The sequence below is a fragment of the Herpailurus yagouaroundi genome, unplaced genomic scaffold (genome assembly GCF_014898765.1).
Source record: "Herpailurus yagouaroundi ecotype Mexico unplaced genomic scaffold, PumYag 220, whole genome shotgun sequence".
Lineage (NCBI taxonomy): Eukaryota > Metazoa > Chordata > Mammalia > Carnivora > Felidae > Herpailurus > Herpailurus yagouaroundi.
The window spans coordinates 2513530-2531602 of record NW_024412451.1 but is presented as its reverse complement, the minus strand read 5'-3'; the positions used below and the strand labels follow the sequence as shown (position 1 = coordinate 2531602).

General features: G+C 54.2%; 2 protein-coding genes and 1 non-coding gene across 5 annotated transcripts in view; 2 read left to right on the top strand and 1 right to left on the bottom strand.

The window, feature by feature from the left end:
* Positions 1–1010: 1010 nt before the first annotated feature.
* Positions 1011–9355, top strand: RTN2 (reticulon 2). 2 transcript variants are annotated; one of them, XM_040457416.1, is made up of 10 exons: positions 1011–1178; positions 3065–3109; positions 3233–3703; positions 3810–4067; positions 6644–6851; positions 7189–7327; positions 7482–7551; positions 7678–7724; positions 8529–8587; positions 8852–9355. In XM_040457416.1, the coding sequence occupies exons 1-10, from the start codon at positions 1145–1147 to the stop codon at positions 8931–8933; spliced, it is 1413 nt and encodes a 470-aa protein (XP_040313350.1). In that variant the 5' UTR covers positions 1011–1144; the 3' UTR covers positions 8934–9355. The 2 variants fall into 2 exon arrangements, with proteins under 2 accessions (XP_040313350.1, XP_040313351.1); XM_040457417.1 differs by lacking the exons at positions 1011–1178; positions 3065–3109; positions 3233–3703; positions 3810–4067 and adding an exon at positions 4666–4783.
* Positions 9356–12451: 3096 nt separating this feature from the next.
* On the top strand, positions 12452–12538 carry TRNASTOP-UCA (transfer RNA opal suppressor (anticodon UCA)). The gene has a single exon. It is a non-coding gene; the product is annotated as a tRNA-Sec (tRNA).
* A 2667-nt stretch (positions 12539–15205) lies between these two features.
* FOSB (FosB proto-oncogene, AP-1 transcription factor subunit) overlaps positions 15206–18073 on the bottom strand; it is a 7056-nt gene continuing 4188 nt past the window's right edge. For both annotated transcript variants that reach the window (XM_040457427.1, XM_040457426.1), the window contains exon 4: positions 15206–17880. In XM_040457427.1, coding sequence (XP_040313361.1) covers positions 17419–17880 — 462 coding nt within the window. In that variant the 3' untranslated portion in view covers positions 15206–17418. The remainder of the gene's footprint in view (positions 17881–18073) is intronic.

Genomic DNA, 18073 nt, shown 5'->3' with positions numbered 1-18073 from the left:
AAAAAAAAAAGAAGTAAACAGTGTTGCAGGGAAACGAATTCTAGAATCAGTGTTTTCTACTTTGGGTTTCAGGTCCCCAACCTTGCTCCCTCTAAGCTCCGCCCACTTCCGTGGTCCCGCCCCCAGCCTCAAAATCTTTAAATCCTTTCTTTTTTAGTTCGACCCCTCCACTTCTGGGTCTTGCCCCGGGACTTCAGTTGCTTCTTTTCCAGTTCCTGTCCATCCATTCAAGCACACAGCCTCAGACATCCTGATCTTCTCCGTTCTAGCTCCGCCTCTTAACTACAGCCTCAGCCGCTACTTTGTGGTGAGCCAAAGCTGGCCTCCTCTCGGTGGGTTACGCCTACCTTCTGGGCCGTGTCCCCAACCCTGCATGTTGTTATGTATTTTCTCTAGGCCACACCTCTACCTCCTGGGTCTTTGACCCCGCCCAACTGCCTGCATCATTCTAAATTAATTTAAGCTCCACCCATATCTGAGCTCCTCCCCTTTTCTCAAACTTTCTGAGTAGTTTCTCCTGCCCCCTTTCCCACTCCCTCTTAGGATCTCAGCTCAGACCCTACCTCAGAGCGGTAGAATCTTTATACCCTCTCCTGAAAACCTCCCCTGGCTCCGCCCCAACCCACTCTGAGATCCACGCCCCCATTCTAGGTTCCTTCATCATTTTCCCTCCTGAGCCCCTCTCACTACCCTATCCTAGGCTCCGCCTCTCTGCCGCTAGAGGCCGCCCCCTCTTCCATCTAGGCCCCGCCCTTCAGACCGCCTTCCGCGCCTTTTCCGCCGGGTGGTGTAACCTTCTAGCCCCGCCCCTTTCGTAGAAAAGCCACGCCCACCTCCACCACCCCTGGCCCCTCGGTGTTTACCCGCCTCCCCCCCGCCCTTCCTCAGGTCCCGCCCCTCTCGTCCTCTGGCCCCGCCCCCGGCCCCGCGCTGCAGTGCCTTCCCAGCCGCGGCCCCGCCCGCCCCCGCCGAGCGGAGCAGAGGGCGGCGGCGGCGGCGGCGGCTGCTGGAGCGGCCCGGGAGGAGGAGGCGGCGAGGATGGCGGCGGCGTCGTGGGCGCGGCGGAGATGAGCGCCCGAGGCCCCAGGCCCAGGGCGGCGTGGCCGGAGTGGGCGGGGGTCCCGATGCAGGCCCGAGGAGGGCCATGGGGCAGGTCCTGCCGGTCTTCGCCCACTGCAGTGAGTAGCGGGAGGCTCAGGCCGGGTGTGGGGCTCACAGGCCCGGGTGGGCTCCTCCCCAGTAACCCCTCGGTGCCGGGCCGCGGGAGAATTGGGATGGGGGAGGAGGCGAAGGAGACAAAGGAAGCTCTCCCCTCCCCCCGCATTCTAGCGGCGACGGGGGCGACCTGACCCGGAGGACCTGAGTGAGTCAGGGAGGAGGTGGGGGGCACTGAAATAGCTGGCGGTGGGGGGGAGCGCCGGGCTCTGGGATATGGCGCCGGACCCCACCCAGAGATGAGGACGCTCGCCGGGAGCTGTCCCCTCGCCCTGGTGCTGGCCGCAGGCGGCGGGGAGGGGAGTTGAATGGAGGGGTGGAACCAAGATAGAGAAGAGGGATCTAGCCCCCACATCATCCATCTTCGCATCCCACCTCCGTTTTCTGCCCAGACTCAGAGGCTGCCCCGACCTCGCCCAAATTGTCCAATATCCCGTCCCTTGGACACAACCATCCCTGGGTTGGGGCCAGGACTCCTGGGTCCTTAGTGGGCTTTACCACTGATTAGTAGTAACCCATTTCACTCCGAGCCTCTAATTCCCAGCCTCCGACTCCCCAGCTGCCAAAACGAGGTGGGAGCAGGGGGTATCTGATTTCGGTTTCCAAACAGCATTAAGCATCTCCTGTCGGCAAAGCCCAAGGCTAGCTCTGAGGGGCTAGGTTCCACAATTGAAACTGCCTTACCTGATCCCCATGATCTCTGAGACCTGATCCCCACGATCTCTGAGACCCCACTGAGATCTCTAACAGTCCTCGTCTAACATTCTCTGTCTCACACCCCTGTGGCTCCCACAGCAGAGAATTTCAGCATTCTCAGACCTAGCCACTTGCATATCTTAGGAGTTCAGATGCCAAAATTCCAAGAATTTGTTATTTCAGCATTTTAGAGTATCATCCCAACATTCCAAGATCGTGTCCTTACCTGGGCTTACAAAGGAAGGCCCTACATGATCCCCACCACGACCACCACCCTGCCTTCGTCTCCCACCCAATCACTCTGTTCCAGTCATACCTTCACACCTCCCTGTTCCTCAAATATGCCCAACGTAGTGCCTGCCTCAGGGCTTTTGCACTGGGCTTTTTTCTCTGCCTGGAAGACTCTTCCCTGGACATCTGTATGGCTTCCTCACTTCATTCGTCTCTGCTCAAATGTCATCTTATCAAAGAAGTCTTCCTGGAGTGCTTGGCCGCCTCAGTTAGTGAAGCATGCAACTCTCGATCTTGGGGCCATCAGTTCGAACCCTACCTTGGTCATAGAGCTCACTAAAAGAAAGAGAAGGAAAAGGAGAAAAGGAGGAAGAGGAGGAAGAAGAAGAAGGAGAAGGAGAAGAGGAGGAGGAGGAGGGGGAGGAAGGAGAGGAAGAAGGTCTTCCTGACCACCCTGTCTGAAATAGCACCCTCTCAATTTCTCTCCCCTCACCCTGCTTTATTTTTCTCTACACACTTAGCACCCAACATCATATATTTAATCCTGTGTTGTCTATCTCCCCCCATGGAGTGTTATACGAGGGCAGGGATTTTGTCTGTTTTGTTCACATTTGTATTCTCAGTCTAAAACAGTGCCTGGTATATAGCAGGTGCTCAATAAATGGTTGTTGAAAGAATGAACTAACTGAAACTTCCTAAAAGTCCTAATTTGAAGATTCTAAGATTAAGACTCCCGGATATTTGAAGGCTGAGCTCCTGATAGCAGTATAGTAAGGTTTTACAGTCTGTATGCAGAATGGTCCTGTGATTCAAATATTCTAAGATCCCTTAACTCGGACCGTCCAAGTTTCCAGGACTGGCACACTTCTGTGATTTCGACAGGCTAAGCTTCTAAGAATCTTCGATTCTTTCCCTCTCGCAGAAGAAGCTCCGTCTACAGCCTCTTCTACCCCTGATTCCACAGAAGGTAAGTGGAGGGAGAGGATGTGAGAGCGGGACTTGAAGGGGCTCACAGTTGGGGGGGGAGGGTTGGGGAGAGTGGGTCAGGGCCCTGCTTCGTGCAGCTTACGTCCCCCTTTGCTGACTGCAGGAGCGAACGACGACTCGGATTTTCGGGAGCTTCACACGGCCCGAGAATTCTCAGAGGACGACGAGGAAGAGACCACGTCGCAGGACTGGGGCACCCCCAGGGAGCTGACCTTCTCCTACATCGCCTTCGACGGTGTGGTGGGCTCTGGGGCGCGCCGGGATTCAGCTGCCCGCCGCCCCCGGCCTCAGGGCCGCTCAGTCTCAGAACCGCGAGACCCACCCCCTCAGCCTGGCCTGGGCGACAGCTTGGAGAGCATCCCCAGCCTGAGCCAATCCCCGGAGCCTGGGCGCCGCGGTGACCCCGACACTGCCCCTCCGGTAGAACGCCCCCTGGAGGATCTAGGGCTCCAGCTCGACCGGCTGGACTGGGCGGCCCGGGGAGCAGGGTCCGGGGAAGATTCTGCCACCAGTAGCTCCACTCCGCTGGAGGACGAGGAGCCTGACGGATCGGAGGTTGGAGAGGCTGGGAAAGGTGAGATGTCCGAGGTTCTGGGATCGAAGCCACCAGGGGTGGGTGGTCTCTCCTCAGGGCACCTCCAAGGCGAAAGCTCACACAGCCTTCTCTCTCTAACTGCCAGGACTGGACCTGCAACACGGGGTCCCTCAGTCTCCGCCTCCGGCAGTCTTGACTCCGCAGCCCAGCCCTGGCTCTGGAACTCCCCAGGCGGGTACCCCGTCCCCATCCCAATCCCGGGATTCGAACTCTTGGCCTGATGAGCCCTCACTGGCCCAGAAAGAGGAAGAGCCGTGGGGGCCTCTGGAGCGGGAGCCAATCACGGGGCAGTGCCTGGATAGCACGGACCAATCAGAATTCACATTGGAACCACTCCTTCTAGGTAAAGTAAAGGTTCTCTTTTGAATCACAGAGAGGGTAGGAGAAATGGAACTTAAAGGGACCAACCTTGCGAAGGAAGTGAGGAGGCGGAGAAGAGGAGGTGTGGACGTTGGCTAGGTATAAACTCCATCCTTTAAAAAAAAATTTTTTTTCCCGTTATCTAAGATTGCCATTGGCTCTTTATATAGTTCGCCCTCCCACTTGAGAAGTTAGCCCTGCTTTGAGCCTTAGGATTGGCTGATTGCTAAAAAAAAAATAATAATCATCATCATCATCATCATCCCTCTTTTGGAGTGCTCCTCCTAGAGGCTGACTTTGGACAGGACAGATCCCCTGGGGGGGGGGGGGGCGGGGAGGGGGAAGGCTGTCTTCTGGATGTGGCCGTGGGGCATTTATAAGTAAACTCTACGCCTTTTAAAAACTCTCCTCTTGCCTCACCGTATCCACTGGCCAGTGTAGACCCCACCTTTCTCTAAAATACGCTTAGCTTCCATAAACGCCATGGGTTGGTGATAGACATCACTGCTTTCGGGTGTTTACCAAAAGAGCCACCCCTTTTTGGAACTGTCCCCACCCCTGTGGAGAGCCATTGGCTGGGCCCACAGGGGCCCCGCCCCCTATTCCCTCCCTCCGGGTTCCACCGAAGTGGGCAAAATCCCTGAGAAGTAGCGGTGTCCGCAGCCTCTCACTCACTCGGAGCGGAGATGGGGAGTAAAGGTGGGCTTTCGGAGCGGGCTGGGGGGACTGGGGTTGGGGGACTGTGTAAATGGGTCCAGATTCTCTCTTATGTCCCTCAAATCTGCCGGTATGTTTCCTACTGGTCCCGGATTCCCCAGCGCTGCAGGCTGGGGCTGGGGGGCTGCAGGGGTGTCTAGAGAGGGCGTGGAGGGAGCGTGGGGTCCTCTCTCCCCGGGGCAGAGGCTTTGGGGCCCAAGAGCAGGGAGGCCCCCTCCCCCAGCCTCAGGCCCAGGCGGTGCTGTCACTCAGGAGCTGGACAGGCCAGCACAGCTGTGGGCCAGGCCCCCTCCCCCCCAGCGTGCCTAAACTTAGCCCCCGCCTCAGGCGACCCGGCCCCTCCTCCACCCACTGGCACAGGCCTTGGGGAGCCTGCAGGGGAGGGCCCTGCATTGCGGGTGGGGGGAGGCCTGCCCTAGTTAGAGATAGATGGGAGACTATGTATAAGGAAGACACAGAAGTGAGGAGAGTCAGACTCTGAGGTGCACCAGTCAAGACGGGTCAGAGTTCTATCAGAGTGAGGGTGGAGGGGGTCTGGAAGGGTTCAAGGCTCAGATGGGATCATATTATTGGGAGGGCTGTTAAACGTTTAGATGGGCACAGTGAAACGTTGGAGGGGCGCCTGGCTGGCTCAGTCGGTAGAGAATGTAACTCTCGATCTCCACTCTTGATCTCAGGCTCATGAGTTCAAACCCCACGTCCAGCATAGAGCCCATTTAAAAAGAAATCAATAAAACGTTGGAGTCTGGAAGTCATTGGTCAGGGCTCAGGTTGGGCTTGTGAGGTGAGCTTAGCATCTCAGAAAGGAGTCAGAAATTTGAGTTAGGGCTTAGAAAGGAGGATGTTGTTATATATATATATATATATATATATATATATATATTTAAGGAGGATGTTGTTATTAATGCATTTAGGACTTAGAGAAGGGTGTTGGTGGGAGTCTCAAGCAGCTATCACTTTATACTTGTCAGACTGGCAAAAACCACCAAAAGAACGAGAATAACCATTGCTGGGCGGGATGCTGCAAAAAGATCACTCTGAAAGTTGCTCGTGGAAATGCAAACTGTTAACAGTTTTGCTCGTAAGCGATCTGATAATATTTACGGCGTTCAAAAATCCATAACCAGTCCATCCAGCCATGTCACCTCTGGGATTCTGTCTCAGAAATAGAAGCTCCCTGCAGAACGTTAAGAACATCTGTAGAAGGCTGGTGCGTGCACCGCGGTGGAGGAGTGAGGGTTAAGAAACTAAGTGAATGGCCCAGCACTAATACACGGTTGAATGAAATGTATGATTGTGCAGCCACACTACAGAATCTCATGGGGCCCTTAAAAAGAATGAACTAAGGGGCACCTGGGTGGCTCAGTTGTTTGAGTGTCCGACTTGATTCCCACTCAGGTCATGATCCCAGGGTTGTGGGAATCCAGCCTCAGGTCGGGATCCGTGCTGAGCTTGGTGCCCGCTTGAAATTCTCTCTCCCTCTTCCTCCCTCTGCCCCTCGCCCGCACCCGCACGCGTTCTCTCTAACTAAAAAGCACAACCAAAACCCAAAAGAAGTATATAGATGATTCCATTTTCCATAAATAATGACTAAAAATTGTATCCACCCATAACATATGGGAGGGACGGAGACTGAGGGGACTTGCTACCTTGGGTTTTCCAGGAGACGAGGGGAAGCAGCTCCGAATCAAAGAAGACAACGGGAAATTGGGAAATTGAGTTCAGGCTCAGGCCAGATGCGTCGAGACGTCGTGGTTCAGCCCCGAGTTGGGAAGGGGGAGGTCAAGAGATCAGCCAGGCCAGGTCCAAAGCCCAGCCTGATCGCCCCCTCTCCCTCCACAGTGGCGGACCTGCTGTACTGGAAGGACACAAGGACGTCAGGCGTGGTCTTCACAGGCCTCATGGTCTCCCTCCTCTGCCTCCTGCACTTTAGCATCGTGTCCGTGACCGCCCACGTGGCCCTGTTGCTGCTCTGTGGCACCATCTCTCTCAGGGTTTACCGAAAAGTGCTGCAGGCCGTGCACCGGGGCGACGGTGCCAACCCCTTCCAGTGAGAACCCCCGGCCCTTAACCTCGACCTCGGTCTGAACCCGTGTTGGGCGGGCTGACCCTCGACCTCAAATCAGGCGCTGCTCGTGACCCATCCTATTCGTGTTTCTGACTCCAGCCTCATTCTGACCCTGACTTCCAGCCCTAACCTCCGATCCTAACCTCTTCCCCTGAATCCTCCATCCCATCTCCTGACCCTGACCTTGACCCTAGCCCTCTTTGGGGCTAAAAGCCCTAGCCTTCTCCTCAACCCCTATTTCTTGCCCTTGTCCCGGCCACAACCCTCAGCCTGGGCTGCTCCACACACTGAGTTGCCTTACACCCCTTTGTCCTCTCAGGGCCTATCTGGATGTGGACTTGACCCTGACTCGGGAGCAGATGGAACGTCTGTCCCAGCAGATTGCCTCCCGAGTGGTCTCTTTGGCCATCCAGCTGCGGCATTTCTTCCTGGTAGAGGACATTGTGGACTCCCTCAAGGTGCCTCGAAACCTACACTCCCTCCTACCCCCTCCTGGGTTCCCACCATTCGCCTTGCTGCCCTTGGGGGGTAGGAGGGCCGTTGCTGGGTAAGTTCGCAACCTGGGGAGTGCCCCTAGGCTCTGCTGACCCTGACCTGACCCTCCCCCCCCAGCTGGCCCTTCTCTTCTACATCTTGACCTTCGTGGGTGCCGTCTTCAATGGTTTGACTCTTCTGATTCTGGGTGAGCCGGGAAGGCTGTGGGGAGCAGGTGGGGAAGTGGGTCATTGGGGTTTGGTGGGGGGACAGGGTTCTAGATGGAACTGCTAATGTCTTAGGAGAACCCTGACCTCCCTTTCTGTGCCTACAGGAGTGATCGGTTTATTCACTGTCCCCTTCCTGTACCGGCAACACCAGGTGAGCGTGACAGGACCTCGGTCGGCAGTGTCCCAGCCAAATATGGGTGGTCTGATGACCCCCACCCCCTCTGCCACAGCCAGGGTCCTGTGGACGGATGTCCCTGTCAGAGACAGGAGGACCAATTGGTGTTTCTGCCCCGAAAGAGTCAGGGTGTGACTGACATGCCCCACCCCAAGGCAGGTGGCCTGACTGATGTTTTCACCCTGAAACTGCCAGGGACTGACCTCGAGGTCAGTATCCGGCCAGAGGACTGTTGTCCGGAACACTGACAGAACCAGAGGCCAACCGACATGTATCCTATCCGGAGACAGGCAGATGGACTGACGATCCCTTCTCCAGCACAGCTGACGACCAAGTGATACACGTGTCTGCCAGAGACAGTCCTAAGTCCCTCCCATGCCGGCATCATCAAGACTCCGAAAGTCAGTAACACTGCGAATTGAACCAGCATTTAAGTCAATCCACGCAGGAACTTGGCAGCTAACGCTGGTTCCCTCTACTCTCACCCGACTCACACACAGACGCACTCACGTAGGACTCACTCAGAGATTCATAGTCATGCCCAGGAAGCAGACTTACTGGCAAATTCTTGTCTACCTGACATCATTCCCCACGCAGAGCTTGGCCCAACTGACGGACACGTCGGCTCGAACTTCTGATTTCCGAGGGTATGGTGCTAGGTTTCGAGTTGAGTAGTGGACCACCTTCCCCAATTTCTCAAGTGGAGGTGGGGGAGGAGGCAGCCTCCTGAATGAACTGGGGAGAAGAACCCCTCCAATCTCTCCTTCTTGGTCTCCCCAGGCCCAGATGGACCAGTATGTGGGATTGGTGACCAATCAGTTGAGCCACATCAAAGCTAAGTAAGGGCACGGAATGGAGACGGATGGGCTGGGGGAGGGGGAAGCTTAGGAATTTTTTCCCCCAGATATTACCTGTTCCTAAATCTCTTGGGGCCAATGCCCCCTCCTCAAAGGGAGACAGACAATCCCAATGCAGGCCATTAGGTGAAGGGTAGGGGCTGGCTTTGGGCCCACAGCTAGCTCCCCCGTCCCGATTTCCCCTTAGTTCTCAGATTCCTATGGGTCTCTTGCTCCAACCTGTGACTCCACTTGCTTCTCCCTCAGGATCCGAGCTAAGATCCCAGGGTCCGGAGCCCTTGCCTCGGCAGCAGCCGCAGTCTCTGGATCCAAAGCCAAAGCCGAATGAAAGGGGTGTCTCTGCCCTCGGGACGCCTGCCCCCATCCCCCGCAGCCCTCTGCCCAACTCCATCTCCCTTCCATCCCCACCCTCCCGCCGCCTCCGCCCGAGCCATTTCCCGGCGGGTGTCTGGATCACTCGCACCAGGGAGTTTGTGCAAATTGCCTGAGCGGCCAGGACTACATTTCCCAAGAGGCTCTGCTCTAGGAGTCCAGGAAAGGCGAGGCACCTTGGCCGCGGCGCCTGCTGGGAGTTGTAGTTGCCTAGATACGGCGCCCGCCCTGCACTTCCGCGACCCCGCCGCTGGAGGCGCCGTCAGAGATTGGTGTCTCCTGGACGCCACTAGCCCCAAAGCCAGGGCTTTGCATGGGGCCCAGGGGAGGCCTGAGCTTGGATTTACACTGTAATAAAGACTCCTGTGGAAAACCCAAGGCCTCCTGTGCTTCCAGCCTCCTCCAGCTTTCACCTTCCTGCACTGAAAAGCACCTAAGTGATATCCAAGGAGGAATCTTCCCATCTCTCCAGAAGAAGCTCCCTCATAATCTGTTTATATTCTGAAATGATTGAGGGGATGATGCTGAGAGACCCTCGGTCCCAGGGCTAGCCAAGCCTTTGACAGCCACTTTCCCTGTCTCTGCTCAAGGCAGACATCACTAGTCGATCCCCACACTCTGCCTGGGGGGCAGCCAGTCTCATCTGAGTCCCAGACCCGTGCCCAGCTGCCTTCTGGAACAACTCCCTCCACAAACATATCCAAACCTTTCCCTTGTCCTACCTGATGTCCAGCTCAGGGATGGCCCCTCTGCCACTTTGTCACCAGGCTAGAGACCTAGGTATGGTCCTGGATTCCTAGCTCCTGGCCCCCAACATCTAATAAGTCAGGAAGCCATGTCTTGTCACTCTCAAATGTCTCTCCTCCAACTTCTCTATTCCACTTGCCTTGGGACCAGGTAAAAGGCCCCATGGCCTGCTTGGGCCTCGGGTTCCAAAACCGAGGGAGAAGGAGGCAGGAGACTGGACCCTCTAACAACCCACAGACCTGGATTTGAATCCAGGCTTCACTACCTCTTGGCTCTGTGACCTTGAGCAAGTGACTTCATCTCTTGGAGCCTCAGTTTCCTCAAATGAAAAACTGTCACCATAACCGTGCCTACATGCAAAGCTCTTGGTACAGGGCCTGGCATATAATAAATACCCAGTAAACACAAGCTGCTTGTTAGCTGTGACATTGTTTCCAAACCTCGATCATCTCCTCATGACCTTCATGATCTTTCTCTCACCCGTTCTATTTTTCATCTAATATTTTCCTTCAAATTGGTTAATTAAAAATAAAACAAATGTCTTTTAAAAAAGAAATGTACTTCACCACCAAGGAAGTGAGGATCACTTGCCAGAAATAGAAGATAGCAGTAAAAATAAACACAAAACTATTAACATTTAAACTGTTTGTTCGTGCATCACCCAAAATCATCTCATTTGTCACATTTTAGGAGATAGATAATGATGTTACGGGAGTAGTAGTTACAGCCCCAGTCTTCGTGTGTAGGGGTTGCCTAGCAGCAGCTCTAGACACACACACACACACACACACACACACACACACACACAGAAGGCTTAAGGGGGCTTCTCTTGAATATAGATTTGCCAGGCAGGGTCAATGTGTTAAATTTCCAAATGAAAAAATAGCGGGGCACCTGGGGGGCCCAGTCGGTTAAACGTCTGGCTCTTGATCTCTGCTCAGATCATGATCTCTGCTAAGGTCATGATCTCACAATTTGTGGGATCAAACCCCATGTGGGGCTTTGCGCTGATAGAGAGGAGCCTGCTTGGGATTCTCTCTCTCTCTGACCCCACCCCCATCCCCAGTTGTGTGCGCACGTGCTCTCTGTCTCTCTCCAAACAAATAAACAAAAGCAATAGTTTTCAAAAAGCAATTTTTCTTAAAGATGCTTCTATTCATACTTTCCACAAGACAGTGTCGCTTTGTAAGAGGGACTGGTTGAAATTACGAGTCCAGGAATGGCTAAAGCCCACAGGCCCATCCTTGACACCTGCACTAGAAGCTGGCAACAGGTTGGAGATTGAAACAGCCTTTACTGAGTGCCTCCCAGCCTTTTATGTCCCTCTGCTCATTGTGATTCCTCCAGTGAAATCAGATTTCCAGTTGGGGAAACTGAGGTTCAGAGAAGGATCATGATAATAACCTTTCATTCATCCTACAAACATTTACCTGTCTCCAAACATCTGCTAAGTTCTCAAGCACTCTTTAGGCAGTAGGGACATGGAAATAAACCAAAACAAAGTCCATAGTTTTATAGAACCGCTATTCTAGAGGGAGGCAGACAATAAGCAAACAGACGTAGAACATGGCACGTGGTGATTGGAGTGATGGAGAAAAGTCCATCAGGGTAAGGGGATAGAATGAAGGGTCTTTGCTATTTTAAAGGAGCGGTCAGGGAAAGCTTCACCAAGTGGTGGTATTTGAGTGAAGGCCAGCATGAAGGGAGGCAGTGAGTCATGTGGACGTGTGGAGGAAACGAGATTCAGACAGGGGATCAGCAAACACAATGGCCCTGAGAAAAAAGTATGCCTGGTGCGGGCAGCGGGAGATCTAGAAGCCAGAAAGCCAAGTAAATGAGGAGAAAGGAGTCGGAGATGGGGTCAGAGGAGTGAACAGAACGAGAATATAAGGATTTGTAAGGCTATGGTGGGAACTTGAGCCCCAGGTAGGTTTCATATGGTCCGGAACGACAGTGTTGTCAAAGGATCACTGACTTAGATTATAAAAGGGTCGCGATTTTGGTCTTAGCCATTAGGATTCCCCTGGGGGATAGGCTGTGTGAACTAGGGTCCGATACCATACGTTGCTAAGCCTTGGTTTCCTTGGCCATAAAAATATAGGTGCAGAAATTGATTATCTCCAGTGGCTAAGCTCAATGGGGACAGAATTGCTGTCATTACGCCGTCTAGGACGGTGCCTGGGGCTTAGTAGGCGCTCAATAAATATCTGAACGAACAGGGCTCCGTAGGTCGTTGAAATTCCTCAAAGGAGCAGCAGGTGTCGCACCAGCTCTATAACCGCCTCGCCGGAGTCTCGGGCTGGGGTAAGTCAAACTCTAGCTGGCATTCGTTCACTCGAATTCGGATTTTTTCGGGGAAGAGTCTTCTGAAAGCCGAACTATGAGTTTCTCCTCTTAAAAACAAAACCAAAAACAAGAACAAAAAAAACCTCTCACTTGGAAAAAGGGGCTTCTGGCCCTTTAACACCTAGAAGTAAGTGGGCCGCGTCCTCGAACACCGCTTCCCAGAATGCGCGGCGCTATGCAAATGAAGATGGTTTCCAAAGGGAGGCTGATTCGTGCCATGTAAGAGAAAGGTAACATTCTGGAAGAATATGTGCCCTAGCCGGGGAGAATTTATAGATACCAGAATCAACAATCTCACACCAGCCTAAAGTATGTGACCATAAGTTTAAAAAGATATGGATTCTTGGCTTTTATATAGCTGTGTGGAGGAGCGTGCGTCTTGCCCGGATGATCCTCAGTGGTCTGGGGTGCAGGCTTCAAACCTGTAGCTGTCTAGCGACAGAGTGGTTCAATTCCACCTTTCGGGCGGCAACGACCTCCGTTTTACTCCCTCCCAACTGGATACTAGAACGGGCTATCAAGAGAACATCCCTCTACCCGGTGCCTAAAGATGTCACTGCAACCCTCTGCCTCACAGCTTTAACTTTCAGCACGCGGGTCTCTTCCTACGGTTACACTTTTGCCGGCTCTCTCCCTTATCACCTGCTTATTCCTCAGTCAGTCATTTGCTCACACATGTATTTATTAATCGGTCAAATATTCATTCACTCATTCATTCATTCATTTGACAAGTATTTGCTGGGTGTCAGGTCCTGCACTGGGCAGTGCTGGCGACACAGAGCTGATGGCAGTCCCGGTTCTGGTGCTCCCAGTCCAGTGAAGGAGACAAACAGTAAGTAATCATTAATTACACATTTAATTAACAGCTACAAAGATGCCAACTACTGAGAAGGCAAGTAATGAACTTAGAGGCCATCTAGGAAGGAGACCTGGGTTCGGGTGAGGCGTCAGGGTGATATTTGGGCAGATCCCTGAAGGATGAGCAAGGATTAGCCAAGAGAAGGCGGGGATATCCCAGGGCAGGGATCAAGGTGGCCCCAATAATGCAGTGAGGATGGTGATATCTGCACCTTCACTCTGCACTCGGTGTTGGCATGCATGAGCTCACTGACTCATAGCCCCATTCTGCTGCCGAGAAAACTGAGGTCTAGAGAGATGAAGTCTCTTGTCCAAGGTCACCCAGCTTTGGTAGGCCTCCAGCCCCAGGCCTCTCAGACCGCTGGCCCATGCTAGTCACCACTGCCCTGTTCTGTCTTTCTCAAGCTAGCTTTTCACCATGTCCTGTCTATTCTGCCTCCTAATGTCTTTTCCGTCCTTTCCTCCTTATCTCGTAGCCCTGCCCCTGTTCTGGGCTTCCCCAGCAGCACACACGGGTGTTCCCGCCTAGCCCGGGTCTCCTGCCCCTGTCTTGCCCCTTTGCCAACTACCCTCAGCCTGGTGATTAGAGCAGTCTTCCTATAGGACTCCTAGGTGGCTCAGTCAGAAGAGCATATGACCCCTGATCTTGGGGCCTTGAGTTCCAGCCCCAGATTGGGTGTAGAGATTATTTAAGTAAATAAATATTTTTTAAAAAAGAAAAGAAAAGAAAAAAATCAAGCAAGCAAGGAACGGGGCACCTGGGTGGTTCAGTGGATTAAGTGTCTGGCTCTTGACTTTGGCTCGGGTCATGATCTCATGGTCTGTGAGCCAGAGCCCCATGTCGGGCTCCCTGCTGACAGCTCAGAGCCTGGAGTCTGCTTTGGCTTCTGTGTCTCCCTCTCTGTCTTTGCCGGCTCTCTGTGTGTGTGTGTGTCTCTCTCTCAATAGGAAATAAACATTGAAAATTTTTTGAAAATGAAAGAAAGAAAGGAAGGAGGAAAGAAAGAAAGAAAGAAAAAGGAAAGAAAGAAAGAATCAAAGAAACAGAAAGAAAGAAAGAAAGAAAGAGAAAGAGAGAGAAAAAGAAGAAAGAAAGTGGTCTTCCTAAAGCACAAACCTGCCCCTACCCTTCTTGTGCTCAAAACCTGCCATGACTCACCCCCCCACCACCCCCCGGTGGCTTCAGGAGAAGATCTAAATTCTTAGTCTGGAATTTAAGACTGCAGAATCGGGTCTTCGCTAAGTGGCTTGCTTCTCTACACTTTTTCCTCCAGCCACTGTGAACCTCTACCTCCCTCAACGTATCAAGCCCTGTCCGCACTAACTGTCCTGTGTGCACACTGCGTCTTTTTCTATCCCTTTCTATGTCCTCTGTTCAGCCTCCAGGACTCAGCTCCCCTGTCCTCCTCACGGAAGTCTTTCCTGACTCCCAGATCAGGTTCCGAGCCCCATGGTTCCCCCCAACCCTGTGCGCTTTGGATCATCCCTGAGAGGTCTGTGTCCCTCACTGGCCTGGGAACCTTAGGAGGGGAGAGCCTGGCGCTGTCTCGGTCCCAGCAGTGTCCCCGGCCCTCCCGGCACCGGGCTGGGCACGCAGTAGGTATTTGGCAAATGCTTCAAATCGATTAATAAATTTAGGGATTCCATCACGACAACTTCTCTTATTCCTTTACGAAGGCATCTGAATGACCTATGGCCCCTCGCTTAATTCCCAGAGTACTTGCTGCTTGCAAATAAGAGAGGGCTTGAATTTTGCACTGGGGATGGCTCATCTATTTTGGGTTCAATTTTAGGTGGGCCCCTGCACGTTCAAAAATGAAAAAATCATCATGTGAAGCGCAAAAGGAAATTCGTCTTCAGTGGAAAGGGAGCCATGAATTTGTGGTTCCTATAACCCTGAGGACCCCCGATACTACATTTAGGTGATCTTCAGTAATTTGGGATGGATGTTTCCAGCTTCTCTACCTATTCGACCTTCGCTAAGGTCACCCCGAGCATATAGGACTCTGCCTAAGTTCCTCGTTTGCCAGGAAGCCTCTGAAACATCCTTGGGCATGTCAGTATCTCACGCCTACTATTCTGCCTCATCCTCTCCAAGAGGAGGCGTGCCCTGTGGGAAGCCCTCTGGCTGTCTATCCTCCCGTGTCCTGTTGTCCTGCCGTAGACTGATTCGTAAGGATAAACCTCGTCTGCAATCTCAATCTAACCTCATCCCCTCCCACCAAAGGAAGGCAGGTGATGGGTACCGGGAGCAAACAGACCCTGAAGCTTGGCAGATGCATTTTTAAGAGCTTTTTATTGGCGACAGTGCAGAACCATGGGGGGGAGGGTAGTGGCCCAGTGCCAGCCAGCCCCCAGCGCCCCCCAGGGTCAGGTGCAAAATACAAAAAGAGAATCACAAATACAGCAGGGGGTTAGGGGGCTGGGGATTCAGTAAGTTGTCGCAGGCAGGGGCCAGGCCCTGCTCACAGTCTTGCACTCACACTCAGAATCCTTAAGGATACAGATTGTAAAAGTCTATGATCCCTCAGGCTCACTCACCAAAAAGAAAATCTCATGTCCCCGACAAAACCCAGAGAGTCAGGAGACAGCTGGCCGATCGGGGACAGTCAGAAGAGAGACAGATGGAAACGACCAGGTGAAAAAACACAGGCAGAGAAAAGACTGGAGTGGAAGAGACCCTCGAGAAAGAGACAACAGCCACAGACTGCCAGAAACAACCAGAGGGGCCGAGACGATCATTAGAGACAGCCTGAAAGGGGCCGACTCCTAAGTTTCCAGAAGCAGCGTTCTTCCAATTCAAACGGCACACTGCTTTGGGGCCCAACGCGACCTAGGCCGAGGTTGTAGAAGCGCTCACACGCTCACACGCGCGCGCACACACACACACACACACACACACTCATATATAATATATTTATTTATACATAATAGATATAAGTGCCTTTTCGGAAACCAGGAAAGGGATAAATAGCCATGGGGCGGGGGAGGCGGGCGCGGGACGGGGCACGTGGAATGTTTTCCATGCAGCACAGAAGGCGGCGTGGCCCTCCCGAAATTAAAAAATATCAATTTGCCTCACGATGAAATCCTCGCGAGGTGAAGCACAAGGAAAGGGGATTGGGGCGGGGGGGGGGGGGGGGGAAAAACAACGGAGCGGGGCTGCGGGCTGGGGAAGGGAAGCTGGGACCGCGGGGGTCCAGCCCCTTCGAGTTTGCCAGTCCGAAAATATTGGGGGGTTGAGGGGCCAAAGCCTCGGCCTTCAAATCTTCTCCGGAAAAACACTGGGCCCCCTGGCAAACTCCCACGGCTCCCTTTCTAGAAAGGATGCAGGGGGTGCCGAGGGGAAGGAGAAGTTGGCGTCCTAGGCCGGGGTAGGGGGTCAGGCCTTAAATAAAAAGGCCAGGGCTTGGGGCTGGGGGTCCTGAGGACAGATGCCACGCGGATGGGTGGCTGTCACCCCCACTCTCGAATTCTGTCACCCCTTGAGTCTAACTCACTGGTGGGGGGGGAGGGAGGCAGCTGGGGCGGGGAGGGGAGACCAAGGAAAGGCTTTGAGGCGTGGGGGGCACAATCCCCCCGGAAGGGTTCTGTCGCACCGGGCTCCTCCCCCCACAATCCCGCCAACTCATTTCACAGTATAAAGCGCTCCAGGACGGGCATCACAGCGCCCCCTGCCGCCTGAATCAGAGAGGCCCAGCAAGGAAGGCCAGGAGGGAAGGCTGAGCCAGGCTGGGAGGCTTGGGGTAACACTGTAATCCGAGAGGACGGCTGGGGGCTGAATGGGGGGAGATCCTTAAGAGGCCAGGAATTCAGATCAGAGCCACTTTTGCTGGAAGGGAGCGGCTGGACAATCAGGGAAGAAGGTTCACATTTCAGACTAAGTCTGGGTAGGAGGGCATCATAGGAGGCATCAACTTCCCTTAAAGGGAGGCTCAATTCAGAGGAGGATCTAACCATGTGGAAATGTTGGATAAATAAGCTAAGGTCAGGGGAGCAGGGAGAACCAGCCTGGTCACCCCCTGAAGGGTGGGCGTGGGAGACATTGTGGGGGAGGGGGGCGGTCTGTGGCATTTCCTTGTTGGGCCTCTCTGGAGAAGATTCCAGTAGACTCCACCCCCCCCCGGCCCCGCCCCCGCCCACTACCAGCACCCCTTTCCCTCTGCCCAAAGCGAGGCGCCGCCACCCACCCACCCCTCCCCAGAGGTTGGGATGAGGTGAAAGGGCCAACAGGCAGCTGGGGGGTGTCCATTCCCTCCCCACCCCCTGCCCCCAAAGTCACCAGCTTTGTGGCCTCGCCGGGCCATAGAAACAAGAGGCGGCACAAAACACAAGGAGGTCCTCCTGTCCGATGACAGTGGTCGCAGGGAGTCAGACACGAGAGGCAGGAAGGCCACACGCCCGCTTTGTCTCTTCCCCTCTCTCTCTCTTCCTCCTCCTCTTCCAAATCTCTCTCCCTTGTGTGTGTGTTTGGTTTGTGTCTAAAGAGTTCACAGAGCAAGAAGGGAGGGCGAGTTCAGGGGGTCGGAAGGCTGGTCACTGCCGCTGGGGCGTTGGGCGCCGGTGAACGCGGAGACGTCCGGGCAGGTGAGGACAAACGAGGAAGTGTACGAAGGGTTAACAACGGGGAAGGGGTCACCGAGGACTTGAACTTCACTGTGTGTAAAGAGAGAAGCTGTCAGGTTGGGGGATGCGTCTTGGCCGGTCTGGAAGGGCAGGGGCGGTGGTGGTGGGGGCGGCAGCAGCCAGCTGAAACCATCTTCCTTAGCGGATGCTGACCCCGGCAAATCTCTCACCTCCGCCAGCGGGCCCGGCCCCGGCCCCTCTTCGTAGGGGATCTTGCAGCCCGGTTTGTGGGCCACCAGCACAAACTCCAGACGTTCCTTCTCCTTTTGGAGCTCGGCGATCTCCGACTCCAGCTCTGCCTTTTCTTCCTCCAGCTGATCTGTCTCCTGAGGTCCCCCGGCGGCGTGGAGGTGAGGGAAGAAGGAGGAAAAAAAGGCCCATGAACGACTAGAGAAGGTGGGTCGGAACCATGTCGCCTGAACTTGCTGCAGAGGCCCCGGGGCTGAAAGGCAGCTCCTGATTGAGAGGAAAGACACCCCTGCCCCCCCCCCCCCCCCCCCCCCCCCCCCCCCCCCCCCC

Excerpts from the sequence above, each read along its gene's own strand:
- RTN2 (XM_040457416.1), top strand. The coding sequence starts at position 1,145 with ATGGGGCAGGTCCTGCCGGTCTTCGCCCACTGCA. Across the intron at positions 1,179-3,064 it reads GCCGGTCTTCGCCCACTGCA|AAGAAGCTCCGTCTACAGCC; the intron begins GTGAGTAGCGGG and ends TCCCTCTCGCAG. Across the intron at positions 4,068-6,643 it reads ATTGGAACCACTCCTTCTAG|TGGCGGACCTGCTGTACTGG; the intron begins GTAAAGTAAAGG and ends CTCCCTCCACAG.